Below are 23,045 nucleotides of genomic sequence, written 5' to 3'. Positions count from 1 at the left end.
AGTGGTATTACAGAAGACATTATCAGACATTAGAAATACAAGACACTGGTGTAGCAGAGACATTGTAAAACAATAGACGTATTACGACGTTTGTAGGTGTATTTGGAGATATTACATATATTATTCTTTGTGGTATATCTTTTCAAAGAGATGTGTCTTTAGTAGTTTACGGAAGTTGGTCAGTTCATAGGTCGCCTTCAAGTAGCGTGGTAGCGCGTTCCAGAGTTGCGTGCTCATGTATGAGAAGGTGGAGGCGTGTGTTAATTTGTATTTCAAACCTTTGCAGTTGGGGAAGTGAAGATTAAGGAATGTTCGAGAAGATGTTTTTGCATTCCTGGGTGGCAGGTCTATTAGGTCTGACATGTAGGCTGGGGCATCTCCATGGATAATTCTATGTACGAGGGTGCATACTTTGAACGTGATTCGTTCTTTGAGTGGGAGCCAGTGCAGTTTCTCACGTAGGGGCTTTGCGCTTTCATATTTTGGTTTTCCGAATATTAGTCTGGCCGCTGTGTTCTGGGCTGTTTGGAGTTTTTTGAGTATATGTTCTTTACAGCCGGCGTAGAGTGAGTTGCAATAGTCCAGATGACTAAGTATAGTGCTCTTTCCCAGTTGGGAGTTTTTTTTTTTATGAATAAGTAGTTACTATACTTTTTACAGTTTGTTAGTATTGAGGGGGATATGGAGGATGATTTTTGTGACTCTCACTGAATTTGATTCGTAATTCCCACAGTCAGTTCAGGCTCAAATCCATTTTAAATTGGCCTATACTGGTTTAAATAGTTTGAAGGAGCTGGCCCTGAGTGTATGACTTGATTATTTTCTTATCCTACTAATGTTAAATCTTTAAGATCTCAATCAAGACGTGCCATTCATTTTCCAACACCAAACGGTACACGTTCTTTTAGAAATTTTAAAAGTTCTTTTGGGTTCCAAGACATTCAATATTGGAATTCACTACCAATAGACCTCAGACGTCTTACTTCTTACTCAGTCTCTGGATGTTCGTTGAAAAACATTTTTATTCTAGAAATACCTTTGTTAATTTGATCGTATTTCCTTATTTTTTTATGTAATATTTTGGACTTGTATGATTATTGTTGTTATCCGCTTTGCACCATATGGGATTTAGCAGAATATAAATCTCCAGACTAGATTAGTTTAGCTTAGATTCAATACTCCATGATGTGGTATGTATTATTCATTTTTTGTTTTCCTTCCATTGTTGGTAACAGGAATGTTACCTTTAAAATAATATAGATTTTCCTGTTTGGTATATTCAGAAATTTAACAAAGATAAAAAAATGTGTTTTGTTTTTTTTATTATGCTGGGGGCCCAGGGCAATGCTCCCAAGTGTGAAGTCGGCCCTGGTAATAGAAACCAACACAGTGCAAGGGTCTAAGCTGAGGAAGGGGAATAGCCAGATACCCAATTTTGGGCGGGCCTGAGCCCAAAGTGAGTGGGCATCCCTCCCTCCCTTCTCCCCACAGGTGACTGGAGGTCTCTTAACTCCACTCCCCCAACCCCCAGTACCTTTAAGTCCTTTAGGGGTCCTTTTACTAAGATGAAGAAAAATAGGCTGCGCTAATGTAGGCGCGTGTTTTGGGCATGCGCAGATCCATTTTTCAGCACACCTTAGTAAAAAAAGGCCTTTTTAAAAAAGTTTTGCCGAAAATGGACATGCAGCAAACTAAAAATTGGCACGCATCCATTTTGGGTCTGACACCTTACTGCCAGCCATTGCCTTAGCGGTAAGGTCTCACGCGGTAATTGTCTACACACATAGAATTTCCGCCGAGCACAGGAAAATAAAACATTTTTTACGGCGCGCCTAGCAGACGCACATTTAAAAAAATGAAATTACCACCCTAGCTTCGCTGTAGCCAGGCAGTAACTCCAAATTGACGCAAGTAGGACACACGTACGCGCCTACGCAGCTTAGTAAAAGGACCTCTTAGTTCTTTGCTGGCTGCGAACAGTGACTCCTACCTACTGCTCGCACTGGTCCGTGAACAGGAAGTCACATCAGAGAGAGGGCAAGCAGCGGATTTGAGTCTCTGCTCACTGCCTGCGAAGAACTTAAAAGGTACCGAAGGATTAGGAGAATGTACTTAAGAGACCCCCAATCACCTGAGGGGAGGGAGAGATGAGGTAGAGATGACAGGAGTCTTCTGTAACCAGTGCTTTGGAATCTCCGCCAGCCACATCACAGCTATGCCGCTGCTGGGTGGGCTTGTGCCCACCCGTGGCTACGACACTGAGCTGAGCATGCTCCCTTCTGAGAACCTGTATAACACGGGGGGGGGGGGGGGGGGGGGGGGGGGGAGGGGGGAACCACTTCATCTAACCCCATTAGGCAGGTTTATTTACATTTATATTCTGCCTTTTCAAGCCAAGTGGCCAACTGTAACATATATAATAAAAGCATATAAAAAAAACAATAGATACATAAAAATGATAAGAGATAAAGCAGTAAATAATACCATATAACATAAAAGACCTTCTGCAATAATAAAACCCTGAACATCTGATTCACCAGCTGGATTTTAGGTTTTAAAAATACAATGCAGGATAAGTAATAAAGACAAAAAATATATAACATAATAACTTTATACTGGACTAAGGGGCCCTTTCAATAAAGCTTAGCATGTGCTAATGGACATTAGTGTGCGCAAAATGCTGCACATCCAATTCTATACCTATGAGCCACGTGACACTTAATGCATGCTAATGTCCAGTTATGTATGTTAAGCTTTAGCAAAAAAAAAAAGCCCTTGATATAGGTATCACTTCATATATTTTTGAGGTAGGGCTGTCTTTATTAGCTCTTATTTCTTGAATTCGGGTTCTGTTTTTGCCTCCACTGCCTCACCTGAGGGCCGCTGAGAGGGGGCAAAATTCCCCGGGCCCCGGTCTCCAAGGTGGACCTGGCGACAGGGTCTCTCTCTCTTTCTCCTGCTCCTGACGGGAACCTGCATCCTGACAGGAGAAGGAGAGAGAACTCCAGCGCCGGGCCCCCCCTTGGAGGATGAGGATGACCCGGAGGAGCAGACATTGCAGGTCTTTCTCCAGCGCTGCTCTTCACTCTGCCCATTGCTTGCTAAGCGGCTGCTTTACCTCTCAGGCGCACATGCTCGGTTTTGAAACCGAGCATGCCCTGAGAGAAAAGGCAGTTGCAGGGGCAGGCAATCGGCAGAGTGAAGAGCAGCGCTGTCGGAAGACCTCTTCTGCTGACGGGACCTCGGGATCCCTGCCAGCCAAGGTATTTCAACTGCAGTTGTGGCAGAGGGGACGATCATGCTTGGGGGGAGGTGGCACCGGCGAAGATCATAGGAGGGGGGGTTTCTAACAATGCAAGAACAATTGATAGGTAAGGATGAAGTCCCGAGAACTGGCGCTACTACCTACAAGATTCAAATCTGTTTTAATTCAACCAATTTCATTTTCTTTCAATTGTATGTGCTTAATGCATCAGAAACCCTCCAAGTCTTAAAGATAAGAAAGCACTGACACAGATGGTTGTTAACAGCAGGTCAGGGTGCAAGGTCATCACTGCAGCTCTTGCACATTGGCAAAAACCAGGAAAAAAAAAAGTCATTTTTTTGAATAAAGTCCAGAAGCACAAGCTGATCCACTCCTGGTTTTGCCCATCACAACATGCCTGGCGCTGTATTCCCATTTTTCTTAGGGAAATCAACCCTCCTCACACACACATCTTGTTAGACTTGTTCTCGCTTTCAGATTCAGGGAAACTTTAGCCACATGACAATTTGTAAATGTGATTAAGTAACAAATAAATAAATAAATGTTAACAAGAAAACATTACAAAGAGGACAAGAACAATTCCAAGATTCTAGTGCTGCTCAATACTGTCTGATCAGGTAACATTTTCCTGGCTGCAGGATACATATTTTTCTGCTATGGCTGCTGTTCCTCCTGTTTTCCCCAGGATTAGAATTTTCATGCTGGCTGTTTTTGAGAAGTCTGTGATTTTCTCTTAGCTTTGGCAATGTGCATCTCGGATATCTTTGTTATTTTTGCACAGTGCAAGAGAAAAAACTTTTTGTTTCTATTCCTCCTGTATTGCATTGTTTGTGGAGCCTGACCACTTGGGTTTCCAGTTAAGTTTTTATTTACGCGCTTCTGTTTGCACTGTGATCACTTACTCTATGTTGGGTAAGGGTCTGTTTCATGGAGCAAGGAGGCAAGGTGATGCTAGCATGGAGTTATTGTGCAAGGTTTGCTAACAAGCCTGCTTGTTTTGGTTTGATGTTCTGGGGAACATTGCAACAGTTGCAATGCTATTATTTCATTGGTAGATTTTTTGCTATTTGACTTGGAAGTACTTATTATGGCACAGCACCAGTGGGTAATGCATTACTTCACAAGGCTTCCTGGGTAGTAGAAAGTTTGTGTTGCTGTTACTGAGTTGAAAGCAAAATCCGAATATCCGTTTTGTATGGTCCGCAGTCAGGGGAAGTATCCAAGTTTTGCTCTCTTTCCGTCATTGGGAAAGTTTCAGTACAGGGCTTCTCTGTCTCATCCTGTATAGTTTGGGGTTAATAAATAGACCCCCCCCCCCCCCCCCCCCCCAGCTTCACTTCTACTCTTTTCACTGTTTGTCAAACACACACATATACGCCTTCTCCCTCCCCTCCAGTCGGACACCATATGCTACGGTACCTGCACAAAACACTGCAGCGCTGAAACCCTGCCTGAGCTCGGTCAACTCTCTCTCCGTCACTCTGAGGGAAGGAGGAGGAATTGGAAAAAGCCAAGGCTGAAAAACTTGCAGGGCATCTGTCACGTGGGTGCATGTCACATGACTTACAGCAGAGGGGGCGGGGGCGTGTAGGCCAGGGAAGCCCAGAGACAGAGTGTGTAAACATAACATTGCTGTTTGTTTGATCGATGGAGTAGGTGGCAAAGATTTCTTTCTGTACCATGGCTGGCCCTTAAAAACTCACTACACCCATAGGATACTAACCCACTGGCAGAGAATGTGTCAAATTCTGATATATCGTGCAGAATGTAGTCAGCTAATGGCAGGCATTAGGGTGGTGCAAACAGGGCAATTGCCCTGGGCCCCCAAACCTGCTGAAAGCAGAGGAAGGCACAGCCTGTCAGTGAACTTTGGGGCCCCTTCCCAAATTTCTGCCCAGAAAACTAGCCCTGGCTGTAATACAAAGGCAAACAGTGAATGTGGCAGCTGGTCAGGTTAGCAGAGCATTGTGTAAGAGGGCCTCAGCTTGATGGGGGCCAAGTCCCCCCCTCCCCCGAGGCAGTTATATAATCAATGTTATGATGTCTATGGTCCAACTACAGTTTTACAGTTGTATTAAACTTAATATACCACATTACATAATAGTTATATCAAAGCGGTTTACAATCTCTCTATATAAAGGCAACACCAACGTTCTATGAAGCCTCCAGCCGGAAGTGTGAAGGGGGCGAGATATCCGGTTTCCCTATGAGTGTCTGCCCCGCCCTCTCTGTAACACAGTCAGTGAAGGAAAACAGCAGAGCACCAAATCAAATCGCTGGCTCTGTAACAGTGAAGGACTCAGAGGGGGGAGGGGAGAGAGGCCAGAGGGCAGGGACACACACACTCCCACATGCACACAGAAGAAAACATTGCTAGCCCCCGTTTCATTTGCATCAGAAACGGGGCTTTTTTACTAGTAAAATCATAAAATACAAATAAGAAATTTGAAAAGAACTACAGTGGTTATAGGAAAGCTCACAGTGTTCCAGATACACACTCAAAGATAAGTCATAGATAGTAATAATAACTCTCCCACTAACCCCCCCCCCCCCCCCCCCCAAAGGCCTTAGCAAACAAATACACTTTTAACAAACGTTTAAAACATTGAGATCTAGATTCTGCTTTTAAGGCTACAGGGATCTTATTCCAAAGATCAGGTGCAACTACAAAGAAGGCCCATTTACGTGTAAAACTCAGACAGGCTTCTTTAACCCCCCCCCCCCCCCTGGTGCCACTAAAAGAAAAGACTCCCCAGAACGTGTCTCCCTACTTGGGACATAGGCTTGTTTCAACCATGCAATTAGTAATGGAGTGTGTTTGTGATATGCCTTGAGGGTCAAAACTAATATTTTAAATTGTAATTATATGTTCAATATCATTGATTGCCTAAACACTATAGATTACAATTTAAAATATTGTGTAGAGTAGCATGCTCCTGCTAGGCTACTCTCCCTAACACAAGAGTAGCCACATTTTGTAATGTTCAATTTAGAAATGTGCATAACTAAATAAAGATTCCAGTCTGGCTTCTGGATCCTAAGAAACTTTTGTCGAGCCCTGCTGTAAACTGCGATCTCAAGAAAGCTAATGGTCATCCATTGGCACCAGCATTTCAAAATGACAGGAAGTGCCAAACCCAACACCAAAATTCCCCTCCCTGGACACCATAAAGGAGCTTGCTTAATATTGGGGGTGCTCAGCACCCACAAAGTTGGCTCCTAATCTCTGATCTGGAGATTGCGTATTTCATCAGGCTGCGAGAAAAGCCTGCTTTTAGACTGGTCTATAGTGTAAACCAGTATTTGCCCGGGTGCTGCTACCTATATATTATTCTCTCTCTGTATTTGTAGGCCATTCCACAGTTTACAGATGTTACAGTATAGGGGCCAGGACAGTCTCAGGCTGTGGAAGGAGAGATCACATCTCACTTGTCTCTTCAAATCTACTTATCGGTCTCATCGAGAACTTGATTAACTTTATGGGCTCCCTGTGGCCTTGAACTTGAGTTACCTAGCTATAAATCTCTAGAAATGCGCTCTTGACCTCAAGTAATCTAGCTGTAAGGCTTAAGAGTTGTAATCTAGGATGCAATTTAAGACCTAACAATGATTTCTTCTTTGCACCTCATCAGGAAGGGTGGTGGATACCTGTAAGGCTCTTCTACAGAATGTAGTGGGGACAAAAAGAGTGACAATTCAAAAATAATAAACAGAAATAAAAGAAAATAAGTGGACTAAATACATTTTGACAAGCCTTTTCAAGGCAGAACCTCCTTCTTCAGGTCAGTTAAAAAAGCTGTGGGATAAACAGAGTAGGGTTAAATGATCAGTATTCTCTGTGGTGAAGGGTAGATAGTGGGGTTCCACAGGGGTCACATATTTATAAATGATCTAGAGGTAGGAATAACTAGTAAGGTAATTTATTTATTTTATTTATTTGTTGCATTTGTATCCCACATTATCCCACTTCTTTGCAGGCTCAATGTGGCTTACAATACATCATGAATAGTGGATACAAGAAAAGAGTAGACATTTGGTATTACAGAGGGTTTGGGGTTACATGATAATGATGAAGCATATTAGTAATAAAACAAGAAAACATTATAAGACAGTTTTGGATACATGTGGAGGATTTCACACGCGTTGATCTTTGTGATATGTCTTGTTGAAGAGATGGGTCTTCAGTAGTTTGCGGAAGCTGGTTAGTTCATGGTTCGTTTTTAGGTTGCGCGGCAGCGCGTTCCAGAATTGTGTGCTCATATAGGAAAAGGTTGATGCATGCATTAGTTTGTATTTTAGACCTTTACAGTTGGGGAAATGAAAATTAAGAAATGTGCGAGATGATTTTTTAGCGTTCCTGGGTGGTAGGTCTATCAGGTCTGACATGTAGGCTGGGGCATCGCCATGGATGATTTTCAGGCTTATTTTCGAAAGACGTCACCGGCGATCTTCCAACACAAATCGGGAGATGGCCGGCCATCTCCTAAAACCGGCCAAATCGGTATAATCGAAAGCCGATTTTTGGACACACTCGCCAGCATTCCGTCACAGAGGTGGCTAAACTTCAAGGGGGCGTGTCGGCAGGGTAGTGAAGGCGGGATGTGGGCGTGCTTACGAGATGGCCGGCTTCAGCTGATAATGGAAAGAAGAAAACTGGCGATGACGAGCATTTGGCCAGTTTTACTTGGTCTATTTATTTTCACGACCAAGTCTCAACAAGTTGCCCAAACTGACCAGATGACCACCGGAAGGACTCGGGGATGACCTCCCCATACTCCTCCTGTGGTCACCAACCCCCTCCCACCCAAAAAAAACTTTAAAACATTTCCTTCCTAGGAGGGGAAGCCAGTCGGCCAGCTCATAAAAAAAAAAAGGATCTTGCTGATCAGTTATGTTATGACTTACTTGTTCTGGAGTGCTGTATTTTGTGATACTGTTTTGAGAAATGTTCAAGAAAGACTTCATACAAATTAAAAAAGTCCCTGCCATTCATTTTCCCTTAATAGCTGTCTTTCTCTCCGAAAGTGCACTTCTCTTAATGGCCGGCTTTCTCCCCAAACAGGGAAATCAAAACAGTTTTTTTTTAGTAGTAACAGTGGAATTTGAACCAGCCACTGCTGCATTACAAGAGCCATGATGTAACCACTTGGCCACAGCTCCACTTACTTGGCTGTCCCTCCCTTTTGATTATACCCCTTCAGGTCTCTCTCAGCCAATCACAGTGCGTTAAGCTGTCTGTGAGTGGCTGAGAGAGACCTGGAGGGGTATAATCAAAAGGGAGGGACACCCAAGTAAGTGGAGCTGTGGCCAAGTGGTTACATCACTGGTCTTGTAATGCAGAGGTGGCTGGTTCAAATCCCACTATTACTACAAAAAAAGCAGTGTGCAAAAACTTTTGATTTCTCTGTTCAGGGAGAAAGAGGGCCATTAAGAGAAGTGCACTTTCGGAGAGAAAGAGAAAGACGGCCATCAAGAGAAAGATGGCTATTAAGGGAAGTGCACGTCAGGGACGGCCATCAAGGGAAAATGCACGGCAGGGACTTTTTTCATTTGTATGAAGTCTTTCTTGAACATTTCTCAAAACAGTATCACAAAATACAGCACTCCTGAACAAGTAAGTCATAACATAACTGATCAGCAAGATCTAAACATCCAGAAGTACCAGTGCACTACGAATGCTGGCCCCTCCCACGGCCAAATGCCTTGGATTTGGCCGGGTTTGAGATGGCCGGTTCCAGTTTCCATTATCGCTGAAAAACAAAGTCGGCCATCTCAAACCCGGCGATCTGTGGCATTTGGCCGGCCCCAACCGTATTATCGAAACAAAAGTTGGCCGGCCATCTTTTTCGATAATACAGTTCCGGCCAGCTGTTGCGGCGCCGCCAAAATAGATCACCGGCAATCGATTTCGCCGGTGCCATTTGATTATGCCCCTCTTTGTGAACTAGGGTACACACCTTGAACGCGATGCGTTCTTTGAGTGGGAGCCAGTGTAGCTTCTCACGTAGAGGTTTAGCACTTTCATATTTTGATTTTCCAAATATGAGTCTGGCTGCTGTGTTCTGGGCTGTCTGGAGTTTTTTGAGTATTTGCGCTTTGCAGCCAGCGTAGAGTGCATTACAGTAGTCTAGATGACTGAGTACCAATGATTGTACCAGATTACGGAAGACGGTCCTTGGGAAGAATGGTCTTACTCTTTTTAATTTCCACATTGAGTGGAACATCTTTTTGGTTGTGTTTTTCGCGTGAATTTCAAGTGTTAGGTGCCGATCAATGGTAACTCCAATAATTTTTAGGGTGTCCAAAATTGGTAGGTTCAGTTTTGGTGTGTTGATGGTGGTATATTTGTTCATTTTGTGTTGAGAGGTGAGTATTAGGCATTGGGTTTTTTCTGCATTAAGTTTCAGCTGGAATGCATCTGCCCATGAATGCATGATATGTAGACTTTGGTTGATGTCGTTGGAAATTTCCTTTAAGTCTTGTTTAAATGGGATGTAGATCGTTACAAACACCCACAGAAGGTGAGCTCTCCACAGGAAAACCAATAGGGTAAAACAAACAGTGGATCCAACAAAAAGTCCTCTCACAATGAATGTCTTCCTGAACAAGGTCTTTATTCACAATGGCACAACTGACCCGACACGTGACGTGTTTCGGCCGTGAGGCCTGCGTCAGGGGTCTATAAAATAATGTACATGAAAACACAAATATAATTAAAAACATAATCACACCATAAAAACTCCAAATGACATTTTGAACATATCAAACCATAAAAACTCAAAATGCCATTTTGAGCTTTTATGGTTTGATATGTTCAAAATGTCATTTGGAGTTTTTATGGTGTGATTATGTTTTTAATTATATTTGTGTTTTCATGTACATTATTTTATAGACCCCTGACGCAGGCCTCACGGCCGAAACACGTCACGTGTCGGGTCAGTTGTGCCATTGTGAATAAAGACCTTGTTTAGGAAGACACTCATTGTGAGAGGACTTTTTGTTGGATCCACTGTTTGTTTTACCCCATGTAGATCGTTACATCATCAGCGTATATGTATGGGTTGAGGTTTTGGTTTGATAGTAGTTTGGCCAAGGGTATCATCATTAGGTTGAATAAGGTTGGTAAAAGGGAGGATCCCTGTGGGACTCCGCATTTGGGTGTCCATGTGGCTGATGTAATCGAATTTGATGTCACTTGATATGAGCGTGTGGTTAGGAACCCCTTGAACCAATTGAGAACATTGCCTCCGATACTGAAGTATTCGAGGATGTATAGTAGAATTCCGTGATCAACCATGTCAAAGGCGCTAGACATGTCGAATTGTAGAAGTAGTATGTTCTTGCCGGTTGCAATCATTTGTTTGAATTTAGTCGTGAGCGTAACTAGTACTGTTTCAGTACTGTGGTTAGACCGAAATCCTGACTGGGAGTCGTGTAATATTGAGAACTTGTTTAAGTAGTTTGTGAGTTGTTTGGTCACCATCCCTTCTGTCATTTTGGTTATTAAGGGAATGGATGCTACTGGTCTATAGTTGGTTAGTTCACTAGCATTTTTCTTTGCATCTTTGGGTATGGGGGTGAGTAGAATGTTTCCTTTCTCCTTCGGGAAGAGTCCATTTTGTAGCATAAAGTTTACGTGTTTCGTTAGGTCTATTATAAACTGTTGAGGGGCCAATGTCATAAGGTTGTTTGGGCATATGTCTAGTTTGCAATGAGATTTGGCGAATCTTTTAACCGTTTGGGAGATGAAATCCTCCGATAGTATCTCGAATTCGGTCCAAGTTCTATCTGCTGGGTATACTCCAGGGTCTGGGTCCAGACAGTCTAGGAATACAGCGTATTCAATGGGGTTGGCAGGTATTTTGAGTCGCAGTTGTACGATTTTCTCCTTGAAGTACTTCGCGAGGCTATCGGCTCCTGGTGTGTCTTTGCTGTTGTTTGTGTCTATTAGTTTATTCACGAGTTGGAAGAGTTTATGTATGTCCTTGTAGTTTGGTCCAATTTCATTTTTGTAATATATTCTTTTGGTTTGTCTTATGGTATATTTATATTTTCTTCGAAGTTGTTTCCAGGCGTTAAGTGTGGGGTCGTCTTTCTTTTTATTCCACGCTCGTTCTAACCTTCAATTCAATTTGCTGATGGCACAAAGTTATTAAAAGTTGTTAAATCGCAAGAGGATTGTGAAAAATTGCAAGAAGACCTTATGAGACTGGGAATCCAAATGGCAGATGACATTTGATGTGAGCAAGTGAAATGTGATGCATGTGGAAAAGAGGAACCCAAACTATAGTTATGTGATGCAAGGTTTCACATTAGGAGTCACTGACCAGGAAAAGAATCTAGATGTCATCATTGTTGATAAGTTGAAACCCTCTGCTCAGTGTGCAGTGGCGGCTAAGAAAGCACATAGAATTTAGGAATTATTAGGAAAGGAATGGAAAACAAAATGAGAATGTTATAATGCCTTTGTATCTTTTCATGGTGCGACCGCATCTCAAATACTGTGTGCAATTCTGGTCACCGCATCTCAAAAAAAGATATAGCGGAATTAGAAAAGGTATAGAGAAGGGCAACTTCCCTATGAGGAAAGGCTAAAGCGGCTAGGGTTGGAGAAGAGTCAGCTGAGGGGAGATATGTTAGAAGTCTATAAAATACTGCGTATAGTGGAATGGGTAGACGTGAATCGCTTGTTCACCCTTTCCAAAAATACTAGGACTAGGGGGCATGTAATAAAGCTAAGCAGTAGTAAAGTTTAAAAAAATTGGAAAAAATATTTCTTCACTCAGTATAATTAAACTCTGGAATTCATTGCCAGAGAATGTGATAAAAGCAGTTAGCTTATCAGGGTTTAAAAAAAGGTTTGGATACTTTCCTAAAAGAAAAGTCTATAAGCTATTATTAAAATGGACTTGGGAAAATCCACTGTTTATTTCTAGGATATACAAAACACTCGGTGGTAGAATTTATTGCTAAAGTTTTTCAAACTTACAATTGGGTATTTCTGATACACAATTCTTGTTCAGAATTGTATTTCTAGGATAAGCAGCATAAAATCTGTTTTACTCTTTTGGGATCCTGCCAGGTACTTGTGACCTGGATTGCCCACTGCTGGAAACACGATACTGGCCTTGATGGTCCTTTGGTCAGTATGGTAACACTTATGTTCTTATGTTACGTAAACACAGAGAATCCCTATATGGCAAGGGGATGGAATGAAAGTATAGAGCAATTCCACTCAAATCAAAAAACAAATGACTTTCACACTTGGAAAAAAGTGGCAGGGGGGGGGGAGAGGTAACCTACAGAATGGCAGTTAAAACCCTAAAGATAAAGGGGGAGGGGTGGAATCCTGCATGGAGCAGCAGATACAGCCCTAGCCACCTTTCTGGGTAGATTGAAGTACCATATTGTTCTTTATTTGCTGCCATTTACCATGTAATTAAGGAGTGACACTCAACCTGCACTAGAACATAAACGTTTTCTGGTGCAACTATATCTAGTCTCATTGCTAAGGAACTTCACCTTGTGAATGTTCATTTATTCTGAAAAAAGTTTTAACTATGCCTAGATAGGATTAGTTAAGTGATTTATGTTGACACTGGAATTCCTCTATTAACTTAATTTGTTTATTTATTGCATTTGTATCCCACATTTTCCCACCTATTAGCAGGCTCAATGTGGCTTACATTATTCCGTAGTGACAAACGCCATTTCCAGATCTGATAAATACAAAGTGGTATAGCATTAAAGTTTGTAAATGATAGAGTAGATTACAAGGTGGTATTGCATTAGAGTTTATAGATGATAGAGTAAATTATAGGGTAGGTTAGATAGTCAAATATAGAAAGTTCATTTCCGGCATGGGAATAAAGTGGTAGTACATAACGCGTTACGCGTGTCCGCGTAGGTGAGGTAGTCTGGTGTAGGAAGTTCGGCTTTGTTTAGTTTTGGTAGAGAGGTGTGGTAGCCATGTTAGTCCACTTATAAAGTTAATCAATAGAAATCAAACAAAATAAAACATGGAAAAGAAAATACGATGATACCTTTTTTATTGGACATAACTTAATACATTTCTTGATTAGCTTTCGAAGGTTGCTCTTCTTCGTCAGATCGGAAATAAGCAAATGTGGTAGATGACGGTATATATAAGAAAAAAAATCCAAGCATTTCATTGATAGTCTAACAGGGTGGGGGTGGGTAGAAAGAGGGGGAAGAAACTCGGAAACAATTTTACTATTCCTTCAATACATACCACCCTACAATCAGATTCAAAATTGACTACTCCCCAGAAAAAGTCAATTTTTTGGACACCACGGTCTCAATCAGTGATGGCTATATACAAAGATCTATATACAAGAAACGCACAGACAGATGCAGCTACCTCCACAACTCCAGCTTCCACCCTTCACATACAAAGAGATCCATTATTTACAGCCAAGCCACAAGATACCACCGTATCTGCTCTGACCCAAGGGACAGAGACAGACATCTTGAAATCCTGACTGCATCCTTCGATCGGAAAGGCTACAACCCCAAAATAATCTCCAAAAATATTGCCTCCTCCCTCAAAACACCCAGGGAAAATCTGCTACAATACAAAGAAAAAAAAGCCACAGACAGAATCCCCCTTATAGTGATATACAACCCAGAGCTGGAAAAATTAAGAAAAATCATAAAAGTTCTTCAGCCTCTACTCCAGGAGGATGAATTACTGAAAGAGATATTCCCATCCCCACAGCCACCCAACTTAAAACACAAGCTAATCAGAAGTAAGCGCCCAACACAGACTCAAAAAGAAGAGAATGGCACACATCCTTGCAATATATCCAGCTGCAAGCTATGCCAAAACATTTCACAGGACCCCACAGTCATTCACAAAGGAAAAATATTCAACATAAAGGAATATTTCACATGCTCATCTTCCAATGTGGTATACATCATTCAGTGTAAAAAGTGTAACGAAGGATGCTGTATTGGAGAAACAGGCCAGATGCTAAAGACAAGATTTAATCTACATAGACATCACATGAAGAATACTGGTGCCAGCTTGGTTCCCACCCCTGTGGGTCAGCACTTTACAAAACCAGATCACTGTACCAATGACTTCATAGTAAGAATGCTGAAAGGTAACTTTAAAACAATACAGGAACGTAAGATCTTTGAAGTCCGCTCCATGGATAAATCCTTCTTATCTGTTCCCTTCTCCACTACTGCCAACTCCAGACTTCGCGCCTTCTGTCTCGCTGCACCCTACGCCTGGAATAAACTTCCTGAGCCCCTACGTCTTGCCCCATCCTTGGCCACCTTTAAATCTAGACTGAAAGCCCACCTCTTTAACATTGCTTTTGACTCGTAACCACTTGTAACCACTCGCCTCCACCTACCCTCCTCTCTTCCTTCCCATTCACATTAATTGATTTGATTTGCTTACTTTATTTATTTTTTGTCTATTAGATTGTAAGCTCTTTGAGCAGGGACTTTCTTCTATGTTTGTGCAGCGCTGCGTATGCCTTGTAGCGCTATAGAAATGCTAAATAGTAGTAGTAGTAGTAATATTTTGACACCCAACAGACAGGACTTAACAAAGATCTGGGTTTTCTAGCCCATTATAAACCATAAAGTTGTATTGCTCTGTTTATCACCCTCCTCTCACCTATCCACCCCCACCCTGTTAGACTATCTCTGAAATGCTTGGATGTTTTACTTATATATACTGTCATATACCACATTTGCTTATTTCCGATCTGACGAAGAAGGGCAACCTTCAAAAGCTAATCAAGAAATGTATTATGTCCAATAAAAAAGGTATCATCTTATTTTCTTTTCCATGTTTTATTTTGTTTGATTTCTATTGATTACCTTTAGTTTTGGTAGAATTTCATTGTCTAGTATTTAGGCTGGATCATTGTGGTATGCCTTTTTGAACAGATTGGTTTTCAGTAGTTTTTGGAATATTGTTAGGTCATGCGTTGTTTTTATGACATTTGGCAGTGCGTTCCATAGTTTTGTGCTCATGTAGGAGAAGCTGGATGCATAAATTGATTTATATTTGAGTCCTTTACAACTGGGGTAATGGAGATTCAAGAATGTGCGTGCTGATCCTTTTGTGTTCCTGGTTGGCAAATCTACGAGGTCTGACATGTAGATCGGGGCTTCACCATGAACGATTTTGTGGACCAGGGTGCAGACTTTGAACGCAATTCATTCTTTTAGTGGGATCCAGTGTAGATTTTCTCTTAGGGGTTTGGCGCTTTCGTATTTCGCTTTTCTGAATATGAGTCTGGCTGCTGTGTTTTGGGCAGTTTGGAGTTTCTTAATGATTTGTTCTTTGCATCCGGTGAAGATGGCATTGCAATAATCTAGGTGGCTTAGCACCATTGATTGTACTAGGCTGCGGAATATTTCCCTTGGGAAGAAAGGTTTTACTCTTTTGAGTTTCCACATTCAATGGAACATTTTCTTAGTTGTATTTTTCGGATGACAGTCTAGTGTGAGATTTCGGTCAATTGTAACTCCGAGAATTTTCAGGCTGTCCGAAAATTGTGAGTAAAAGCTTAGTTTATCTTAACATGTAATTTTGTAATAATAATATTTAACTATGCACACTGCTTTGAGGCTGAAAGATGAACAATTGAACATATATAAATAAATGCATAAATTTCCCCCAACAGACACAGTTCCTGGAAACTCCCCAGTGCATTCTGTAATTTTGCATTTATCTTTTATTCATTGGGTGTAATGTATCAGCCAAGGGGAGAGAAACAAAAGCACACAAGGAAAGCAAAAAGCAAGGCATAGTCTTTATTACAAAAGGTATTTATCCATTTCATTTTTTTTCTGTTTTATTTTCACAAACCACATATACCATACATGATAACAAAACCAAGAGGACAATGAATATACAAAGTAAGGCAACAGATCTTCAAGTTTAAGGCATAATTAGTGGGTTGGATGTTCATCTCTGCTATCAAAATAATTTAAAAACAATGTTTTCACCAAGGCAAGCACTCAGACATGGGCCTGTCAATTTTTTTGTCTCCCCTCCCCCCATCCCTTGCTAGGTTGTGCAGTACAGTGGGAGATAGGGTGAGGGTTCCTCAGCAGCAAAATTTGCTCTTCCTTTAGGCCCTATGGAGATATTAGTTACTGTGGAAAATACCACCCTCTCATCAGCTTACTTTACCACATTAAATTATTACTACTATTGATGATTAATGCTGAGCTAGGCCCAGAATGCTGACAAGGGACAGTCTGTTAAGAGGTAATACCACCAGCTCCACCCTCTCTCATGCTCAACCCTGCCGTTATTTACCTATACCACCGCTACTGCGATAACCACTATCCCCCAGCTGTACAAAGCAGTTGCTTCAATTTCAGTTTCATTCTTTAAAACAAAACAAACAAAAAAAAGTTTAAAATATCAGTTTTTCCTGGAAAGACTACTTCAAAAGCAAACTAGACAAAACTTCAGAGGAAAAGGATATTGGTGACTATGCTGATGTGTGAAAGTGGTTATCTAGGCATTTTAGACAATTGCCATAGGTTGGGGGTGGGGGGGGGGGAGTAGGGAAAGTCTGGGAAGAAAAATAATTACTTTCCTCCATCCTCCTCTTGATCACTAGGTGGAGACAACTTTCACAGAATGACAACACAATGGGCAGAGAACTTCTAGTCAACTATGTGCTAATCAGGAAAAGGAAGTTCTGCTTCCATGTATGTCTGAAGCAGGACAAGGCACCTGTAGAAGGGGATAATACACAAGCACTTTTACATATAAATCAAAATGTAAAATAACTCAAGAGTAACTTTCTTTGCATTCCATTAGGATGTCACTGTCAACTGTCTTTTCACATTTATAGATGCAATGGAAAAGCTCGGCTCAATGCGGCCATTAACTATTGAACTCTGACAAGTTTATTGCAACAGGAGACTGCTTCTATGAAAACATATCAGAGGGGCACAGAATGCAATGCTCACTCTGAACCAGGGTCTAGGGCACTTACTTTTTTAAACTGACCTGTAAATATGATCGACATTTGATTCCCGAGAGACAACTGGGGCAATTCTACAACACGACATCGGGTAGAAACTATTCTATAGAGGAAAGTAGGGTTCCGTTGCAGAATGCTAGCGTAAATCAGGTATATATGCGTGCGTAGCACTGAGACTGAGCACAAAGCAAAAGCAACAATGGAGTGGCCCAGCCAGAAAAGTAAAATGTCCAAAGGTGTAGCGAAACTTGAAGAGGGCAGTCCCACAGGAAATACCCAGCCAACCTGAAAGAACCTGAGCTATTCTGCTAAGAAGAATGGGCAAAAGGTGCACCATCCCACCGTGCAAAGTTGGTAGACACTTCTCTTCAACAACCCATAGACGTTATTGCTGCAAAAGAGGCTTCCACCAAGTATTGAGTTCAGGGCTATGAAAACTTAGGAAGTCGAGGTTTTTTTGAAGACTTATGTTAATGTTTTATCATAAAGATAAAGTATGTTGTGTAGATCAGGGAAACAAACGCCTACTTTAACGCATTTTGATTTGTATTCTTAGAAAGCAGAACATGGAAAAATGTACAAGGGTGTGAAGATGTTTACAAAATGTTGTACATGGGACTTTGCGATGGAGCAGGTAAAGAGACAAAGCAGCCAAGGCCTTAACATATTTCCCAAAATGAAAGTCTTGGTCTTTCTTTAATACAAGCTATAGAGGACTAACAGAGGTCACTTGTATGGTGTGGGTGACTGCTGGATATAGTAGTGAGGTGAGTGAATCACTAAAGACAAGCCAATTGTCAAACTAAGAAAGCTTTAATCCTTAGTAATATGAATCTGGGTCCGTGGCCCAGAAAACAGACTCGACACTGCTGTGTTTCAGCCAACAATGCCTGCGTCAGGCGTCATGCAAGTCTATAAACAATTAAGAAAGGTTTTATAAATAATCAAAATATACGTAAAAAAAAAAAACTTTCCTAAATCAAATAACTAAGAACTCTAAAAGAACAAACAAATAAACAAACAAACAAACGACATATCATTCAAAAGGAGCAATGACATTCTATCAGAATAAAAGGAAAAAAATACAAAAATATATGGTTATAAACATTCAATAGACAAATAAACAAATGTAATTTATTTGCTTTTTTTTTTCTAAATTCTTAGTTATTTTCTTTACACATGTTTTGATTAATTTAATAATATAACTTTAAAAAAAAAATTGATCATAGAATTGCATGACTCCTGATGCAGGCATTGTTTGCTAAAACACAGCTGTGTTGTACTAAGGATGAAAGCTTTCTTGGTTTGACAACTGGCTTGTCTTTATTAATTCACTCACCTCACTGCTTTTCTCCACGTGGGGACTTCATCCTTCTCTTATATACCATCGTGGGTGAGTCTGCTGCCAGAGCCTTTTGTATTGGCAGAGAAACGGAAACTGCCTAAATTCTATAAAACCCTGAAGCTTCCTGTAGGAATGGCAGCTTTTTTCCATTTCACTTGGGTTTTTAAAACACTAGGCCTCCCGAAGTGCTTATGATTAGAGGTAAAACTATTGTGCCAACTTCACAGCCCTTGCTGCTGGTCTCAACTTCTTCTGAAAGACTATTTTGGACTTCCATGCTATTTAACCCTTCAAGAGAAAAGAAAGTTGAGATGTTTTTCTGTCACAAACTTTGGGGCGGGGTTCATTTATTCCTGTGCAGAGTGAGCACTACTGTGCCCCTGAATGCATGAAGCTGTTTCTTCTGGATTTATGCCTTTCCCTGAGACTAGAACAGTTTTGTCAGTGTCGCAATGAGTAGCAGGCACCCAAGATGCTTTAACATTAAAGAGGGCAGAGAAATAAATAATCGGACATCCTGAGTGTTGGGAACCTGCTGAAAATCAGTTGCTGCTTTCCAGGGTCAAGTACAGACAGGCATGAGGCACTGCTTGCACCTGCATATCTAGCAAAATGGAAAAGCTGCTTAGTTTTCAGCAACTATCGCTTTATCTGAATTACACAATCATACCCTGACCATGTGTGAATCCTGCCTTCTCCCTACCATGCTGAAACTCTCATTCAAAGTCCTGTACTCACCTAAAAGGCAAGGTGGTTGGAAAAGAGCCCACCTCAGCAACCTAAGAAGGATCCAACTCAAAAAGGCCCAGTGCCAGCTTAACCAGAAGATTCCCCATGGCTACTGAGATCAACAGCAGAAAGGGAAGACAAGATGTCCATCCTCTCAGCAGGAAGTGACATCAATGCCAGTTTCCAGTCACCTCAGATACGGTAAGCTCTTCTCATAAAAGCTAGGCCCAGACTAGGGTTGGAGCTGCCACCTCACCTAAGGTCAGGTGAATAGCTGGATCCTTTCTGGTTTAATCTCACTGCACGCATGGAGTTGTAGTTCAGATTTTTGCATTGAGGAAAACCCAGGATTGAATCAGCTTCTCTGGACTGACCTGGGAGATGATAACAATCTTAACCAGGCATTTATTTGGCCAGGTACTTACCCACCCTGAATTTTCACAACAAGAGCTGTCTTTTACCCAATGCTGTGCATGTCTGAAAATAAATGCAGGCTGTATCGACGTTTCAATGAGGCAAAGACAGCAAAAGCCAGCAAAGTTTGGTTTGCTTTTGTGGGGATTTTGTTTTTGTAGCATATTATATAAAACTTTTGTTATCAATAGTACAAATCACCTTAAAGTGGTGCCTGTGGACAAAATTTCCAGAATAAAGCTTTATAGAAACAAAGACATTTCCACTATTCACCCCTTTGTTACATCAGTTTAAAAATCACATTTTAAATCCCTTCCCCAAACAACTGAATCATGTTTTTAACAGATGACAAAGCCTGCCTTTCCTGAAACCCATCACCATACGCTTGTGTAGCAGAGAGTCCACTTTTCCAGAGTCATTTACATCTGCTCTAGCACTCATTCTAGCATTTATTTTACAAAAAGCTTATTATACTCTGTATCTAAATAACGGGCTCCTTGCCACCGAGGGGCCCTAAGCTCAATACACATATACATACAGTACTAGTTTACAGAGTAGGGTACATTCCCACATCTCATTTGAGGGAATCTCAGCAGAAGGCATATTTCTCGTTCCGAGGGCGGAGGCTTGTAATGCTAGTGCAAAGACAGACTTGGGGGGAGAGGCAATGGGAATCTCACCATGGGGCCAGCATGGAGTCTTCACACAGCATGATACTGCACTGCAGTAATTTCCTATGTGATTCCCTTTAGAGCATCTCTCTCTCTCTCTCATAACATACGTAACAGCACGCAAACGTATTAAAGCTCGAAGGAAAGTGGACTTGCCTCCACCCTCCTCACAGGATTCTGTTTTTTTTTTCTTCTTTCCCTCCTTGGTTTTGGTACAACTCTCTCCGTAGTGCAACAGCTTGAGATAACAGAGAAAGGTTGATTTGTACATCGGTTTCTTTTCTCCTTTTAAAATTCCCACCCCATGTAAGCAGAGGTTTGTATCCATTCAATGTGCCACTTTTTCCAACTTTCTTCCGTTGTAAGGCCAAAGGATTCCTCCTCCTCAGCTCCACTTGGGAAAGACGAGGAGAAATAAGCAAAGACATTGGAAACTGACGACTCCAGATTTATGCCTGGCATTTTTCCTCCCGCATCGTTGCTTCCCAGGCACTGAAATCGGTGACTCTCTTGGACTGTCCTGGGGATGCCAAAAGAGTAATTTCCCTTTCAATTCAATAGTGGCATAACAATGTGCTTTAAATTCTGGCCCTGAGACAGAAGATGAGGACAGCCAAAGGTCTGAACAGAGGTGAGTTGAATGTCACAGTGCGGTGCCCACCAAGTGCAAAGTGTGTAGCTACGGTGGCGTCCTTTGCTCTTCTCAGATCAGGAAATTCCTGGTACTGTAGGCTCCTCCCCCGAGGAGCCTCCCCTCACCTTCTCAGTAGATCACTGGTGAAGACAGTCTGCTTACTTTGTCTCAGAAGGGTTGTACTCCGTTTCTCCCGATGACACTTGGGAGATGCGGCGTTGGGAGCCCCACAGCCTTCTGGTGAACTGCCCTGTTCGCACCTGGAAAAAAATTGTAGAGTGAAGACATCTGCCATTTGCCCACTGCCCCATTATCAATTCCCCCATCCCACTAAATATCACTGTGGGGAGGAATCCCATTTTTTCTAACAAAAAACAACATCTTAAGACTAATTTTGAAGGCTGAAGACATTTTGTTCTCCAGTATTTAATTTCTATACTTTTTTGATCTTTTTCTACTCTTGTCTCATTTTTCGTTCTCAATTATTTTATTGCTGATGTAAACCATTTGGAATGATTTTATCATAAAAATGGTATAAACATTATAAATAAAGAACAGAAGGAATACAGCAGCATCCTTGAGTCCTCCCTGCAGGATCTCACTGCTTCAGCACAGGAAAACAAGGGAACTGTAAGCAAAACTATGTATAACATACCACAACATAGGAAATCTTATATACCCTGTTGACCCAAAGGCTCAGAATGGTTTATATAAGTGCTCGTGAAATGTAGTACAGTAAAATAAAAAAAATAAATCAATCAGAATATACAAAAATATGAAGTGAAAACAAAATCACAAAAAAGTAAGTATAACAGAGAGAAAAAGGTGTGCTGGATGTTCAAATGAATGAAGTTATAAGCCACCAGCAGTTGGTGAATGTATAACTTTGCTATCAATGTATTTTCAATTCTATGGATTGTATCGGGCTGAGAGCATGACTGAATGGCCTGATTCTATCCCTGTAAGAAGGGGTCAGATTTGGGGCAAGGTGAGGGCAGGTTGAAAAACCACTTAGAGCTAGATTCTATATATGGTGCCTGAAAATTCCACGAGGAACAAAAATATGCCTATGTTTATTCTGTAAAGTATGCTCAAATTTTATAGAATATGCCCAGTGCCCATCCAAAGAACTAAATTTAGTCGCAAGAAGTTACGCCCAGTAAAACCTGGTGTAAATGCCGACGCCTAAATTAAGCGCAGACCAGGTGTATTCTATAACAACACGCATAGATTTTAGAAACGCCCACGACCCGCCCATTCCACGCCCCCTTTTCAACTATTCGACTTAGAATTTCCGCATCATGTTGCAGAATACGTTTATGACGGGAGTCATTCCCTTGACATATTGGTTGAGCTGGCGCTAGAACGGCGTATGGGGGAAGTCCTTGATAAAGCCTAATGGCGAAACATGCGTGTCGGACAGCGTAACGCCCCCAGTCCGAAAAGTGTTTTGAAGATAAGTACTTAACATATATTTATAAATGAAATAAGGAAGCCGATGAAGAATTTAGTGCTATGAGGATTGCCCTAAGAAATCATTGTGGGACAATTATGCACTACTGAGGCAAGAGACGTTAATTATTTCTGAAAGCATTTTGATATATATGTGTGGTTAACGTGTGGAGTAGATCTGGACCTATTAAAGTGTAGATCAGCAGAATACGTTTACACAGTTGTGCATGTAAAGTCTAATTAATATCAATTAGTGTCAATAATTGCTTAAGAGACAATGATCGGTGCTGACTGGCTTAACTAATTAAGTTGTGCGTGCAACCTAAGTAGCACTATACAGAATCTGGGGTTTAGCGGTGATATTCAGCTGCTATCCACATAACCTGTATTTCGTTTAGACCTACCAAAGCACAGTGACCACAATATCTGTAGATTCAGCACTGCGATGTGTAGTAATTTAAGCACCAACACTTAAATTAATACAGTCACCATGCTGGCTAAACCTCTGGCCTTTTCTAAACCAACAGGAGCTTAACAATTTGCA

General features: G+C 41.4%; 2 protein-coding genes across 3 annotated transcripts in view; both read right to left on the bottom strand.

Annotated features, from left to right (window-relative positions):
• The window catches only part of LOC115465980 (D-threo-3-hydroxyaspartate dehydratase-like), a 200,339-nt gene extending 195,547 nt beyond the window's left edge, over nt 1–4,792 (bottom strand). Inside the window, exon 1 of the mRNA XM_030196895.1 lies at nt 4,685–4,792. The gene's annotated coding sequence lies outside the window, so the exon portion shown is untranslated. The remainder of the gene's footprint in view (nt 1–4,684) is intronic.
• An 11,254-nt stretch (nt 4,793–16,046) lies between these two features.
• The window catches only part of NBEAL2 (neurobeachin like 2), a 492,927-nt gene continuing 485,928 nt past the window's right edge, over nt 16,047–23,045 (bottom strand). For both annotated transcript variants that reach the window (XM_030196875.1, XM_030196883.1), the window contains one exon: nt 16,047–21,309. In XM_030196875.1, coding sequence (XP_030052735.1) covers nt 21,208–21,309 — 102 coding nt within the window. In that variant the 3' untranslated portion in view covers nt 16,047–21,207. The remainder of the gene's footprint in view (nt 21,310–23,045) is intronic.

Source organism: Microcaecilia unicolor, chromosome 1 (genome assembly GCF_901765095.1).
Source record: "Microcaecilia unicolor chromosome 1, aMicUni1.1, whole genome shotgun sequence".
NCBI classification, from domain to species: Eukaryota; Metazoa; Chordata; class Amphibia; order Gymnophiona; family Siphonopidae; genus Microcaecilia; species Microcaecilia unicolor.
The sequence above is the reverse complement of the archived record's forward strand: the minus strand, read 5'-3'. Positions and strand labels throughout refer to the sequence as shown.